Source organism: Mirounga angustirostris, unplaced genomic scaffold (assembly GCF_029215605.1).
Source record: "Mirounga angustirostris isolate CCGP_5_RB_7025 unplaced genomic scaffold, mMirAng1.0.hap1 SCAF_10, whole genome shotgun sequence".
Lineage (NCBI taxonomy): Eukaryota > Metazoa > Chordata > Mammalia > Carnivora > Phocidae > Mirounga > Mirounga angustirostris.
This window is the reverse complement of record NW_026991718.1, coordinates 122,540,764-122,556,177: the sequence shown is the minus strand read 5'-3', so window position 1 is coordinate 122,556,177 and position 15,414 is coordinate 122,540,764. Positions and strand designations below refer to the sequence as shown.

At 47.8% G+C, this 15,414-nt stretch overlaps 1 protein-coding gene across 5 annotated transcripts in view; it reads left to right on the top strand.

Annotated features, from left to right (window-relative positions):
• Positions 1-808: 808 nt before the first annotated feature.
• Positions 809-15,414, top strand: part of JPH2 (junctophilin 2) — a 63,586-nt gene continuing 48,980 nt past the window's right edge. For 2 of the 5 annotated variants that reach the window (XR_010405856.1, XR_010405855.1), the window contains exon 1: positions 834-1,786. Coding sequence is in view for 3 of the 5 variants with exons in the window: in XM_064573207.1 (XP_064429277.1) it covers positions 1,408-1,786; positions 3,241-3,305 (444 nt within the window). In the remaining 2 variants the exon portion in view is untranslated. Of the gene's footprint in view, positions 1,787-3,240; positions 6,994-15,414 lie in introns of those variants that run through there. The other 3 variants (XM_064573207.1, XM_064573206.1, XM_045885793.2) reach the window with 3 other exon arrangements.

Here is a 15,414-nt window from a genome sequence, read left to right as displayed (position 1 = left end):
GGAATCCACCCAGGCCCTTCACTCCTGACCCTGCCCCCAAAGCTTTCTGAAGTCTGGCCTCACAGGCTCTGAAGACACCAGAGAAAAAGAAAACTTGGAAAGGGGATATTTTTTTTAAAAATCACGGTCCTCGAGTATTGCGGAGACAACCTCATTCCAAATAACCAGCAACCCTGTGTCTCAGAGATAAAGAAGGACAGGCTCCTCGCCCCTCAGAGGAGAGAGCCAGGGAGCGTTCAGTGCCTTCTGCAGGCTCTTTCCAGGGTTTTCCCGGGGGTGTGGAGAGGGATTGGGGGTTGTGCATGAGCGCTGGACTCGGTTTTCTCTATCTTCCAGACTCTGTTTTCAGAACCTCACTTCTCTTCCTGAGTTCCCTCCTCTGCTTTCAAAAGCGTATGTGAAACCATGCCCATTCCTTTCTCTTTAGGTCACCAGATTCCTTTACGGGACTGGCAGCGGGTATAGCCCCAGGTCCTGTTAGGGCATGTGAGTGGTGGTGGGGCTGAGATTTGCCAACCTCTACACTCTGGGGGATTTTAAGTGTTCCAGGACTAGCTGTTCTGCTAGTCCTCCTTTTCCCTCCCCTCCCTGACCCTTCTGCCCTTTCCCCTCCTGCAGACTCAGGGGACCCCGAAGGTGGAAGGGAGCTCCTACCCAGGGGGAAGAAAACCCATCCAATTGCCCTAGCTGCCTACACTTAGTTCTCAGCTGCCCTTCCTCGCCCCTCCAGCTACTCCCTGGGTCTGAAGCACTAGCCCAGTTTGAAACACCCCTCCCGCTTTGAAGGAGGCTGGGCTAGCCAGGGGGTTATTTTGGGAGCAGCTTCTGAGATCCAATGGCCTTGTTAGGGCAACAATGACCTTTCCATCCCAGGAGGAGGGCAGGATCCAGAGGGGCGGGGCAGCGGCAGGGAGATCGACAGCCCCGCACACCCACTGGGTGGAGAAGGGGGCCAGCCGGCTGCAGGAATTCAGCCTCAGGCTGGGGGCTGTCACCAAGGGAGAATTTACTCTCTTCGAAACAGACTGGGGACCCCTCCACCCCACCCCTTTCACTGTGCTTCTTAAAGGGATCACACCGTTTTTCCTTTGACTCCAGGGAAGCCAGACTTGGGACACTCTATGGAGACTTTGAATCTTTCCCTCCTGCTTCCTTCCCAACTGGCAGCCTTCCTCTGGCTGGTTGAGTGGGGGCCTCCCAGGCATGGCACTGACCAGCCGACCCAGTGCTGACTTGGCTCCTGGGCTCATTCAGCCTCTGGTGGCATCTTGCTTTCTCCCTCCTGGGGCACAGTGGTGAGTCAGGGGCGCCCAGCCCTGAGTGTGCTTGGAGCGTGTCGCTGGCACCCCCCATCGCCCTCTCTCCCCCAAGCTGGAGGACGGTGAGGCTGTCAGGGGCTACGATGAGATGAGTGGGGGCCGCTTTGACTTTGATGATGGCGGGGCATACTGTGGGGGCTGGGAGGGGGGAAAGGCCCACGGACATGGACTGTGCACGGGCCCCAAGGGCCAGGGCGAATACTCGGGCTCCTGGAACTTTGGCTTCGAAGTGGCGGGCGTCTACACCTGGCCCAGTGGGAACACCTTCGAGGGATACTGGAGCCAGGGCAAACGGCATGGGCTGGGCATAGAGACCAAGGGGCGCTGGCTCTACAAGGGCGAGTGGACGCACGGCTTCAAGGGACGCTACGGAACTCGGCAGAGTGGCAGCAGTGGGGCCAAGTATGAAGGCACTTGGAACAATGGCCTGCAGGACGGCTATGGCACCGAGACCTATGCAGATGGAGGTGAGCCCAGCCTGGGGCCGGCAGAGCTAGTAGGAGCCAGACCAGTGGGGAAGACTGGTGGAGGGTGGGGAGAGGGAGGGGCAAGGTGACACAGAATCAGAAAAGCCAGGATGCTCTTTGCTGTGTGGCGTTGGGCAAGCTGCCTACCTCTCTCAGCATCCATTTCCTCGTTAGTAAAGGTGGGGCTAATAACAGGGCCATTGAGCAGTGTTCAGGACAAGACCTGCTGTAACACACTCAACACACATTCAGTAAAACCTAACTACTACTGTTTGCATGCTAGGATGACAAACAGCCATGGAATATACCCTGGCTTGTGCTTTAGAAGAATTTGGTTCTAATCTCAACTTTGCCATGAAAATTATTTTCAAGCAATAGATCATGAAGTATTTATTCATTCACCCATCCATCCATCCACCCACTCATCCATCCACCCACCCACCCATCCATCCATCCATCCACCCATCTATCCACCCACCCACCCATCCATCCATCCACCCACTCATCCATCCATCCACCCATCTATCCATTCACCCACCCATCTACTCATCCATCCATCCATCCATCCATCCATCCATCCATCCATCCATCCATCCATTGTTTTGTTTAGAGCATATTTCTGTGGTACCTCCTATTTGCCAGGTATTATAAAAAGAGTTAGATTTGAAGAGGAATAAGATACAGCCCAAGGCTTCAAAGATAGACTCGTAGACAAACAATCATACACAAGTAGGTACAGAGTGCTGGGGCAGAGAAGTTAGATTTGAGGAGGTCAGGGAGTGCTTTAGAACAGGTAACATCTGAGCTGGATCTTGTTGGGAAAATTGCTTTAGAGAGGGTGTGAGTGGGGAGAGAAATGAGTAAGAAGCTCAAAAGCATGAGCGTGCCCAGGGGGTTAAGGAGATGAAGAGGAATTTTCTGTGGCAAAACAGCTGTGGGAAGTGGCAGAAAAGATATCATCACCTCATCCACTGAGCATGACTTTGCATATATCACTTAGTTGGGCCTCAGTTTCCTCATCCACAAAATGGGCTTTAGAATGTCAGGTGCTGCTCAAAATACCGTCACTAGACAGGCAGTATCAACATCATCTGTCCATCAGTTAAAAAAGCAAACTCAGGGGCCCCACCTAGACCTGAATCTGAATCAGAATCTCTAAGGGTAGGCCCAGCCATTTGTTTTAACAAGCTCCCCTGGAAAATTTTATATACATTAACGTTTAAGAAGCATTGCTTTAAATCAGGCACTTGCAAACTATAGCTTAGCCGGCCAAACCGGCCTGATGCCTGTTTTCATACAGCTTATAAGCTGGAAGTGGTTTTACATTTTGAAATATTTGGAAAAAATCAAAAGTAGAACTCTACTTTTTGACATGTGGAAATTATATGGAAGTCCCTGCATAATATCCTTTTGGCCCACAAAGCCTATAATATTTACTATTCATCTATTTACAGGAACGTTGGCTGGCTCTGCTTTAAATGGTCATTCAGTTTCCTTCCAGCTCAGGATGCTTCTCTGAAGTCTCCTTAACATGCCCCACTGGGAAGAGGAGCTGACACAGATAACTCAAAAACTATAGCTGCTTTAAAGAAAATATTTTGGCGTCTGTCTGAAGGCATTCATAGTGTGTCTGCCGCTCGTCTCCCCTCTTTAGGACAGAGGGCAGGAAGCGGGCAGGCTGGGAGTGGGTTTGTGCTGGAGCAGGAAGGAAGGAGCATGAACCAGCCCACAGGGGACGTTATGCTCAAGCTGAGGCCTGTGGGCCTATCCAGAGGGGCCTCAGGTACAGCATGGGCTCCCAACTGGGCTGTCCGCTGGGGGGTGTCTGGCGAGGGCCTACCCTCAAATGTGTCTAGATGTGGGTGAGGTTGTGTCCCCGGAGTTTCTGTGGGCACAGTGGAAGCGACACAGCCCTGGCTGGAATCGGACAGCGCTGAGGACAAATTCTGGCTCCACACTTCCTAATTCGGTGACCTTCAGCCGTTTGCTGAACCTCTACAGTTCGGTGCAACTCAATTCCCTGGATGTTTATGCTGGACACTGCGCTGAGCACTGGGGACAAGTAGGGAGCAGGCCCCAGTTTCTCTGGCTAGAACACAGAGATGATCCTTGAGTGCTTTGGGGTGCCAATTACCTATGCAAAGTGGTACCAAAGTAGGCCAAATGTTCCTTCCTTCCCTCTTTCCTCTCTCCAAACCAAGGTGTGTGTTGGGGGCCTGGGTGTGAGTCATAGAGACACATTTCTGAGAAACTATGGACTGATTTCCCAATATGTCTTAAAGGGGGGAAACCTATTCATTCACTCATTCATTCATTCACGCAACCAATATTATGGAGCACCAACTATGTGTGAGGCACCATCCGACAGCAAGTTCCAGGAGCCAGGGCAGTGAGCAAGCAAAGGTACGAAAAAAATAGAGAAGGAAGAGGATGACTTTTTGGATAGTGTGGTCTGGGAAGCAGGATGGGAGGCCTCCGGAGAGGGTAACACCTTCCAGGCGGGGAGGGAATGGCAGTTGCAAAGGCCCTGAGGCAGACCTGGACTTGGCATGCTTGAGGAACAGCAGGACCGCCAGGGTGGCAGGAATGGAGTGGATGAAGGGAACAGGCAGGGGCTGATGTTGGAGCTGTGGGTGTGAGCCAGATCACGTAGGCTTTGCAGAGCCCTGGGTTTGACTCTGGGTGTGCATGGGAGGTCTTCAGGCCAGGTTAACTGGAAGACTTGCTCCTCTGGTTTGTCAGAGGCCCAGACTCTTCTTCCAAATGAGACAGTCCCACATCCAGGGGCCCTGGAAATCTCACAGATCTCTCCCAAGCCACACACGAGGTACAACTCTCCAAAATTAGATGTGGCCACTGCTTCGGAAAATCTCTTTAATCAACCTGTCATCAGTCCCCTGAGGGTTTGTTAAGGACCTGCCCTTTGCCCCATCCTGAGTAGTGCTGAAGAGAATGTAGACAAATAAGATCCTGTGATTAGAAACGGCTGGGAGTCGGGCAGCCTTGGGTTATTACCTTGGCCTATCCTATTATTTCATATCGTGGAGCCTTAGTTTCCTCACCAATAAAATGGACTTATGCTAATCTCTCCTAAGATTTCTCATGGGAAAAATGGGTACTCAATAAACAGTAGTTGCTATAATTACTATTAACTCTCACGAATTCGCTCAATAAATATGTACTGAGTGATTATTATGAAGCAAGCAGTATAGTGCTGGGAGGGAGGAGTGTAGAAATGAACAGAATGGAAAGGGTCCCTACCTTCCATTGAATCTACAAGAAATCATACTATAGGGTGTCGGGTGCTACGCAGGAAAGTACTGGGGACTAAGGGATGAAGAGGCGGGCAACTAACCAGACTAAGGCAATCAGGGAGGCTTCTTGGAGTAAGCGGCAAGCTGGGCTCTGAAGTACGGAGTGAGGCAGGTGACAAGGGTGGAGGATGAGTGTTCCAGGTTGAGAGAACAGAGTGCACAAAAGCCAGGAAGTCTAGCACGTGCTGCCAGCCAGGAGATAAAGCTGAAACTTGCATCTTATCACCAGTTTTAGGAAGTACTGATGAAAGGGACAATATGTCCCATTCCTCCACTCCCCACCTTACCTTGCAGCCAAAGGAAACAGCAGTTTTCCAAACCGGAGGTATTGTCCCATTAACAGGTGGTAACCTCAATTTAGTGGGTCATGACCTGCATTTTTAAAAATGAAAGAACAAGAACAGAAAAGGCAGAGTGTTTCACAGAGCATAAGAGTATTGTTTGCTCAGCTGAAGATACATGTACATACATAATGTGTGTGTGTACATGCATCGTGTGTTTATTACATGGTGTATAAATGTATTTCTTACTGCAGGTCATGGTCAAAAAAGTTTGAAAATCACTGTTCTAAAGTGACTTCATGAAGCCACTGCCACTCCTACGGAGGGGAAGGTGGTGAAGGCAAGGAGCTCCCACTCCCAAGCTCCCGAACCCTGCTGTAAGCCGCCTGGCACCCCTCCCCCGCCTATAGCCCTCTTCCTGCCCTGGCCATATATAGCCAAAGTAAAAATAGCTGCGGGCCTAAATCGCCAAAGCAAGCATACAGCCCGGCCTTAAGTAGTAATGCTCCTTTGGCTGCCTAGCTGTTCCCACCCCAGAGACCCACAGACTCCAGGCCTGGAAGGGCCACTGGTGATCTTTGCTTTCCGAGGTCCTTGACCTGGAGCCCTGGCCTTGGCGGCAGAGGCCCATCAGCGTGTAGGCAATATGTGTGCCTATGTGCATGGACTGTCTGTGTTTTTCCTCAGATAGCCATGGGATTCTCAAAGTACTCTGGTGTTAAGTTCCAGAAGCACTCAGCTAGTCAGTAATCCCTTCCCCAAAATGTGCAATGGAAAAACCAGGCCCAGGGGTGCCTGGGTGGCTCACTTGGTTAAGCGTCCGGGGCTCTTGATTTCGGCTCAGGTCATGATCTCGTGGGTGGTGAGATGGAGCCCTGCATCAGGTTCCATGCTGGGTGTGGAGCCTGCTTAAGATGCTCTCTTTGCCTCTCTCTCTGCCCACCCCTTGCTCTCTCTCTCTCAAAAGCAAACAAACAAAAAAAAACAAAACCAGGCCCAAGATGGACTTTGTTCGTAAAGCCAGTAATAATAATAATAATAATAATAATAATAATAATAATAATAGTTGATTTTTGGTGTGCTTACTATGTGCCAGGTGTTACTCTTGGCATGGAACATGTGTTATTTAAACCTTCAAAACTGGGGTGCCTGGGTGGCTCAGTCGGTTAAGCGTCTGCCTTTGGCTCAAGTCATGATCCCAGGGTCCTGGGATGGAGCCCTGTACTGTATTCTCTCTCACTGTCCTCTAACTAGTAAGAGGCAGAGATTGAATTTGATGGTAATAAGTAGTAATTAAAAAGTTCATAGTATATGGGGCACCTAGGTGGCTCAGTTGGTTAAGCATCAGACTCTTGGTTGCAGCTCAGGTCATGATGTCATGATTAGGGGATCCAGCTTCGTACTGGGCTCTGTGCTCAGTGCGGAGTCTGCTTCCAATTCTCTCTCCGTCTCCCTCTCATTCACTCTGTCCCTCTCTCTCAAATAAATAAAAATCTTTAAAAAATAGTTCATAGTATAAGTCATTATTTTAATAAGTGATAAATAACTATACAAAGTAAGACTGGCTACATGATTTGTGAGACCCAGTACAAAATGAAGATGCAGGACCCCCTCTTCAAAATCATGAAGAATTTCAAGGTAATGACAGCAGAGCATTAAACCAAGCGCAGGGCCTTCTAAGCACAGAGCCCTGAGCAACAACAAAGGTGGGGGATGCTGGTGAGGCGGGCCTTGACAGTGGTCACGACCGCATCTACCACTTCTCGTGTCTTTACTCTATACCAGGCTCTGTGCTAAGAATCTTACATGCCTTATATTATTCAGGCTTCTTAATAACTCATTGGCTACACTAGTGGTATTCAAATCTTTGCGGTTGCAACCTGCTATAAATTAGATATTTCACATCGTAATTCTGTACATACACACACAAAAATGTAAAACTGAAATAAATCCTCACAAAATAATATTCCCTTCCTACATGCAGTGCTTGCTATTTTTTCTTTTATTCTATCTTGTCGAGAGAATTAAATGCTGCCCTGATAGAGTAAAGCACTTACAACAGGGCTTGCCATGTGGTTAGTGCTTTTATTATTTTTACATGCTGAAAAGTTGGTATTTTTATGTTTAACTATGACAATTGGGTAAAAAACCCAAGGCTCTGCTCTCTGGATCCAATTTTCTTTCTCTTGCCCAAAGCTGATGACTTAAGCTCATTTTAACCCAACTGACTGTGAACATGGGAGCAAAATGAATTTGCCAGGATAGGGGCCTGCGCAATACCTAGTGTCACATTATCTGGGCCTGGGATATGTGTTCCTTGAAGCAACTTCATTCATTCATTCATTCATTCATTCATCCATTCACTCATTCACTCATTCATTCTCCAAAGGAGTATCTTTTCTATTGATCTGTTTGTCTACCTTTATGCCAGGATCACACTGCCTTTGTTATTAGAGCTTTATAGTAAATTTTAAAATCAGAGTAAATCCTCCAACTTTGCTTTTTTTAACTGGGTTCTTCTAGGTCATTTCCATTTCCATATACATTACAAAATCAGCTTATTGATTTCTACTAAAAAGCCCAATGGGAATTTGATTAATAATGCATTAGACCCATTTATCAATTTGCAGAGAAAGGACAACTTAATGGCAATGAGCCTTCCAATTCATGGACATGGTATATATCCCTATTTATTTAGGTCTTTAATTTCACTTAGCAATGTTTTGGAGTTTTCAGTGTTTTGCACATCTGTTTTGTTGAATAAAATTCATAAGTTTTTAAAATGATACTGTAAGTGGAATTTTAAATTTCACTTTTCCAATTGTTCATTGCTAGGTTATAGAAATGCAATTAATTTTGTACATTGACTTTGAATCCTTTTACACTGCTAAATTAATTTCTTAGTTCTAGTGGGATTTTTTTGTTCTTTTTTGGATTTAAAAGGAACATATTTTAATTTAAAATTTCTTGATTGCTATTAAAAACCAAGTGTGGAAGTCCTGAGAGAGTCTGACAGGGGCACTCGCAGCTTACAGTAGCCAGATCTGGGTTCAAATCCCAGCTGTGCCACTTCTTAATTCTATGAATGTGGGCACATACGTAACCTCTCTTGAGCTCCCATTTCCTTTTTTTCATTAGAGATGTCAAAATCTTCAAAATATGGTTGAAACAGTGAAATGAGATAATACATAAAAAGCATTTCACATACCGCCTGGCACCTAGAAAGTGCTAAAACTATTCCCCTTTCTGCATTTCCTTCACAGTCTAGAGGGTGAGTTAATTCAGGATGGCCTGAACCACAGCTGTTTTGGGGAGACTGTTTCAGCACAGAAACTAGCTTTTGGCTTTGGAGCAGTTAATCAGCTAAGACTTTGATTCGATTAGTTCTGCCTTGAGTCCTGCCAGTGTAGATGGAACTCATGCCAGGCACGATTCCATTTCGAATGTAGAATCAGCATAATTTAACCTCATCTTGAAAATCTCATGTCCCAGTTCACAGCCAGGGGGCCAGCATGACAGCCGGCTGAGTTGCTGTCACGGCAGCTTCTTGGCTTTATCTGGGACCCCAGAGGAGCAGAGCGGACCCTCAGCGAGACAGGGAAGTGGACACAATTAGTCTTTCTTCTCTGCAGCCTTGCCTTCTGTGATGCGTGTGTCCAATTGGCCAAATCTCTGCACACATGCTCCTGTCCAAGGCCAGGCCCTTGCGATTCATCAAGCTTCCTTGTTTCCAGAGACTGCTAATGCTGTGGCCCCAGCAGCTGTTCCCTGGACCAGCCCTTGCTGCCACACCCTTGTGAGGAATGTTGAGTCTCATTTTCTGAGGGCCCTGGTTGAGGTTGGGGTGCAGGCTGAGCAGGACAGAGTTGCTTCCTGCCGTAGGCCAGAGGGCTGTCCTTGTCCTCTCCTATCTCTTCTGAAGCCAGAGCCACAAGTAGGTGGACAGTTAGGTCTGGTCACAAGTGAAGCATCCAGGACCCCTACTTGTTCCTCTATAACTGAGACTTGACTGACCCAGACCCACCTGGCAAAATCCATAGAATGATCCAGGGGCTGTGGGAACTCTAGAACCCCCTTCCCTCCAGACAAGTAGAGAGCACCTTGTGACTGGATGTATTCAAGCATATGCTGCCGACTGTCATATGGACAGTATATAGTGGGGGTGACACACTGAGGCCTGAGGGCTGCACACAGCCTGCAGGAAATGTTCTGTTTGGTATATACAATGTTTTTATTACTTTCATTTTTTTTAAGTTTTATTTATTTTAGAGAGAGAGTGAGCGAGCATGAGCAGGGGGAGGGGCAGAGGGAGAGAGAGGGAGAGAACGCTCATGCAGACTCCCCGTTGAGCGGGGAGCCCAACATCAGGCTCAATCCCAGGACCCCGAGATCATGACCTGAGCTGAAGTCAGGACCGCACTTAACCGACTGCACCACCCAGGCGTCCCTATGACTTTTATTTTTTAATTTATTTAATCTATTTTTTAAAGATTTATTTATTTGAGAGAGAGAGAGAGTACAAGAGCGCAGGGTGGGAGGGGCAGAGGGAGAGGGAGAGAGTGTTCCAAGCAGATCCGCGCTGAGTGCGGAGACTGATGCGGGGCTCGATCTCACAACGCTGACATCACAACCTGAGCCAAAACCAAGAGTGGGACACTCAACCGACTGAGCCTCCCAAGTGCCCCCATGACTTTTATTTTTAATTTGAATCCTTTATGGATATACCATCTTAACAAAGTGATCAAATTTCACATCATTGATGACAGAACAGCCTTACAATATAGGCCCTTGATGGGAAAAGCGCACAACATCCACTATTCCTGCCGAGAAGGTGTGGAGAGCGGGCCGTGTATGCAGAGACCTGTAGGCCATCGTAAGACTCTGGCTTTTCCTCTGAGAAAAATGAGGCCTATAAAAGTGACATGATCGACCTTGTTTAAAGGGATTCCTTTGGCTACTGTGTTGAGAGACTGTTTGGGGAAGAGGAGGTGGTACAAAAACGGTAGAAGCAGGGAAGCGAATTAGTGAGTTTATTGCAATCTTACGGGTGAGAATACAGGCTTGGGCCACCACCTTGTAGCAGCGGAGGTGAGGAGAAGGAAGTAAATCCTGGATCTGTGTTGAAGGTAGAGTCATTAAATTTTGCTGATAGACTGGACTGGGGGAGTGAGAGAAAGAGGAGTCAAGGCTTTGGCCTAAGCCACGGAAGGATGACATTGCCCTGACCTGAGATGGGCCAAGTGTTCAAAGAGGGAAGGTCAGGAGCTTGGTGTTGGACATTATGGGTGAGAGACGCCTGTTGCACATGCCATGTGGGCATGAGGGCTGTGGGCAGGCCTGAGCAAGGAAAGGAGGCCTGAGTGACCCATGTGGGGTCCTTTGAACCCAGACTCTCTCCCCTTGATTTCTTTTACCTCTCCTACACCCAATTATTTCTGATTCCCAAGGCTCTCAGGATTACTGAGCTGACTCAGAGCCTGGTGAAGGGACTTCCACCCAGGCCACAGGTCCCCAGGACTGGCAGCACCCAGGTGATGTCACTTGTTTAATCCCATTTCTTGTATGAGCTGTGGGGTGTCATCTGGGGTAGCAGCCTCCGGATGTGGGGGTGGTGGAGCCCTGCAGGCTATGGGGACTTGTCATATACCCACTGTAACCTGACCTTGCTCCCAGGAGCTAGTCACAAACACTGCTAACTACTCTGCTCTAGGTTACTTCTCAGCGATCCTGGGAAATCAGGGACAGTGGAACTTTGATAGGTAGCAGCATTTGGGAGCCATGGGAAGGGACTATGGTACCACCTTGCAGGCAAGCCAGAGAGCAAGGCATTAGGATTCAGTATCATGATTGATTAGCAATGTCTGTTGTGGTCACAGGGTGGGTAAGAGATGGCCCATATGACAGATTACTTGTTGCCTTGAACTAGATGGTCTTGGAGGGCCACTCCAACCTGTGACCTCGGGATTGAAATAGTCTCACTTTCCCCGAGTTGAGGTTGTCTATAAATGTGTTACACATTTGCAGATATTGGGAGGGAACATGACAGTCTATATTACATGTGGGGTCTGGCACCAGCTGCTACCATCTCATGAGAGCCCATCCCTATATTTTCAGAAATTTTGCAAGCTAGCTGTTCAACTGTGGCCTGACTAGCCACTGTGGGTATATTTACATGATGGAACTTGGCTAGCACTACAAATTAGGGTTGTTTGTTTATTTTTCCAAAGAGCTATTCTACTAGCATACCACTGAACATTGTGCTAATATGAAATGCCCATTTTTTCCTTCTCATCCAGATTGAGGGTAACCAACCATCCTGCTTTGCCTGGGAACTGTCCTGGTTTTAGTACTGAAAGTCCTATGTCTTGGGAAGCCTTTCAATCTAAGGCAAACTAGGTCACCTTGCAATTCTCTCCCATGAAGTGAAGGGAGCCAACATTTGTTGAGAATCTGATATCTCTGCTAGAGAACCCATGTAAACCCTCCAGCAACCCTGCAAAGTAAACTTGCACTGCTTACTTTACTGACCAGAGATAGACTTAAAGAGAACGTGCCCAAGGCCATGAACATGTGCACTCATCTGATAGTATCTGCTGAAGGCCTTCTATGTGTCCGTCATCGCATTGAGTGCTTGGGATGCTGTGGTGAGTATGGCAGTCTTGGTCCCTGCCCTCAGAAGCTTGTGTTCTAACAGCAGAGACCAGCATTGGACAGCTAGTTAATTACAAGTGGGATAAGCAATTTGAAGGGAAAGCAGAAGAGTGTATGGGTGTAACGGGAACCTGATCTGGTCTGCTAATCACGGAAGGCTTCCTTGAGGAAGTAGTGTCGCGGCTAAGATCTGACGGATGAACAGGGGATAGCTGGGTAACAGGAGCTACACAGTGCCAGACAATAGGAGTGAGGACAAAGGCTTGGAGGTGGGCACAAGAAAAGGCTGTTGTGTTCAAGAAAAGGCAGGAGCTCAGAGACTGAGAAAGAGTGGAGTCAGTGAGGCTGGAGGGTTGGCAGGGCCCAGATCATGAGGGCTTTGTGGGTCGCAGTGCAGAGTTTGATCTCATCCTTATGGTAGATACTGCCAGACACCCTCAGATACTGCTCCAGAGCAGGATCCTCCTACCCCTCAACCTGCTGCCAGGAGTGCTGGTTGCTGATGGCTCATAGTGGGGCACTGTTGTCTGTCAAAAGGAGTTGCCTAGCTCTGTGGGCAACCCATAGCTAATGAGTGCTTGATATAGGAGTTCAAAGACCCAGCCTCCTTGGACAACTCTGAAGGGCCATAGCAGCTCCAGAGATCCCCATGGGATCAGTGGAAGCCTTGGTTGCAACAGTTCAACTTCCTCTGCTGTTGAATCCTGCTTCCTCATAGATGTTCATCCCAAGAGCATTCCCCCCAAATCATTCACATACAATCTTTGCTTGAGGACCCAAGACCATCCTCAAGGCACTCAGAAGCCACTGCAGGGTTTTAGGTGGGGTCACCTGGTCAGATCCACATCTTATTAAAGAGATGACTCTGGCAGCAGCAAAGGGTGGACTGAAGTATCAGGGGAGGTGAGAGATCAGGGAAGATGCTCTTGTAGTAAACCAGGGAGAATTGTGCAGCCTGGACCAGATGGATGAGTTGGAGATAAAGAGAAGTGGGGGAAATTAAAGCAATATTCAGAGTCAGGCCTGTCTGTTTCCAAAGCCCAAACAATCTCCATTATTCTGCTGCCCCCAAAGACGTCTTAGGCCTGGCTTGCTTTCTCAGGGACACTGGGTCCATGGTCTTTATCAAGGTGGGTTAGAGCCAAGCTGGGGTGGGTTCCCTATACTCAGGAGCATCTATATATCTATATATAGGTATCTGTGGCATATGGGCATGCCTGTTCACCACCACGTGCATTGGTTTACCTGGTCCAATTCTGGTGTACCTGGACAAGAGCCACTGACCCCTGGACTCTCTGGTGCTCAGTCCCCTACCTGCCATTCTCCATCTGAAACCCTGTCTGAAATCTGCTGATGACACTTCCATGGTCCTGTCCAAAGATCTTGTCCTAAGATCTGACCCTATGTGAGAGAACTTAGAGAAGGACTAGGGATGGCTATTAGCCCAAATAGATGAGATAGAGACAAGATAGCTCTCATAGGAGGTGAGAAGTGACAAATGTCTCAAGTAATGAGAGTATGGAGGAAGGAAGATAGCCCAGGAAGGTTTCCTGAAGGAGGTGGCTTTGAAGCTGGGCTTTGGTGGATTTGGGAAGACAAAACTAGGAGGGTGACTTGGGACCAGGTCATGAAGACACTGGACTGTCAGGTCAGGACTTCCATAGGCAGCAGGGACCCCCCACCCCACCCCCGGAGAGGAGCAGTCATGACTCTTCTCTCTCCATCTCTGTTCAGTCCTCCAGGGACATTGATGTTCAGACTTTAGACAGTCTTCTAGAAATAGGCAGGTGTCACTGGCCAGAGGGGGTGGTGTTCTCAGTGTCCATTCTGTATTTGGAGGCAGAATCCCTGATCAGACCCACATGTCTCTTCTCTATTTCAAAGTGGACTCTGGATCTCCTAGACTTCCCTTGGGCTTCTGAAATGGTTGGCTTCCTTCAGAGATGAGGTTTGGGTGAGGGTTTTCAAACCTTTCAAACTAAGTCATTTAAATTCTTAGTTTGAATTATTCCAACTATGAAATCAGAATGATGACACCTATACTTGTTAGGATATATTTTTTTGTCTGCAGGTAATAGAAAATCCTAACCCCAAGTGAGTTAAACAAGTACTTTCTATAGAAATATAATGTGGGCTACATATGCAATTTAAACTTTGCTAGTAGCTGTATTTAAAAAGGTGAAATTAATTTTAATAATATATTTTATTTAACCCATTACCCAAAATATTATCATCTCTACATGTAATCAATATATAATTATTAGTGAGATATTTTACATTCTTTTTGGGGGGGTACTAATTCTTTGCAATCTGGTGTTCAATGGCCACCTACGTCTGGTGGCTACCATATTGGACAGCATGACTAAAACAATAAGGATATTTATGATCTCATGTAAAGAAGAATCCAGAGGTAGGGCAGTGTCAGGCTTGGTTGACTTGGAGCTTCAACAGTGTCAACAAGGGCCCAGATTCCTGCCACATTTTGCTCTGCCATCCATCGCGTCAGCTCTGTTCTCAGTAGCTCCCCGCATGGTACCAAGTCGACTACCACAGCTCCAGGGGTCACCTCCACATGCAGCGACACCCAGCAGCAGAAGACTATGTTTCTGCATGTTTCTCTTTATAAGAAAGAGGAGCTCTTTTCTGCTTCCCCTCTGGTCTTGATGCTGGATTTCATCAAATGCTCACATTGAATCTGATCATTGGCAAGGTGAGTAGATAGGAAGTCTGGCTGAGAGCAGTCAGAATCTACCCCTGCATAGGGAGCCTTTCTCTAAGGCCCAGGGAGAAAGGCTGGGCTGCAGAACAGAATGAGGTTCCATCAGCACAGGAGAGGTCTGCAGTTGGGTAACAACCAGGATCACAACACCTGCCAGGCACAGCAAGCTACAGGTTTGACCGAAGGAACGGAGCCCACTGGTTAACTGGAGGTCAGCGGAGAGGTTTCACAGCTCTTACTCAAGTTGCATATTAAAACCATCAGAGGTGCTTTATAAAAACTCCAGCGTCCACATCATTTAAATCATACTCTCTGGCCAGGAGGGTGGATCTTGTGCTATAGATGTGGCTTCCATAAGCTACTCTGTCATGTGTGTTTAGAGGGTGTGGAAGTAGGTCTCGCTGATGAACAGACTTCCCAAATTCTCTTCCTCCCAAGGACAGAAGCTTTAAGGCGTCCCGAGTCAGAAAGGTGGCCAAGTCAGCCAAGCCTGGGCATTCCAGGGGAGAAGACTGCTTTCTCACAAGCAAGCAGACCAAGGCGGGAAATGGAGCTGGTCTCATCCTCTCCCTCTGAGTTCTTTCTGTCCTCCCTGGCTCCTTTTCATCTCTCCAGTTAATCCTGTCTGGGCCAGGTTTCTGAGCAAAGATTCTGGCCTGGCAA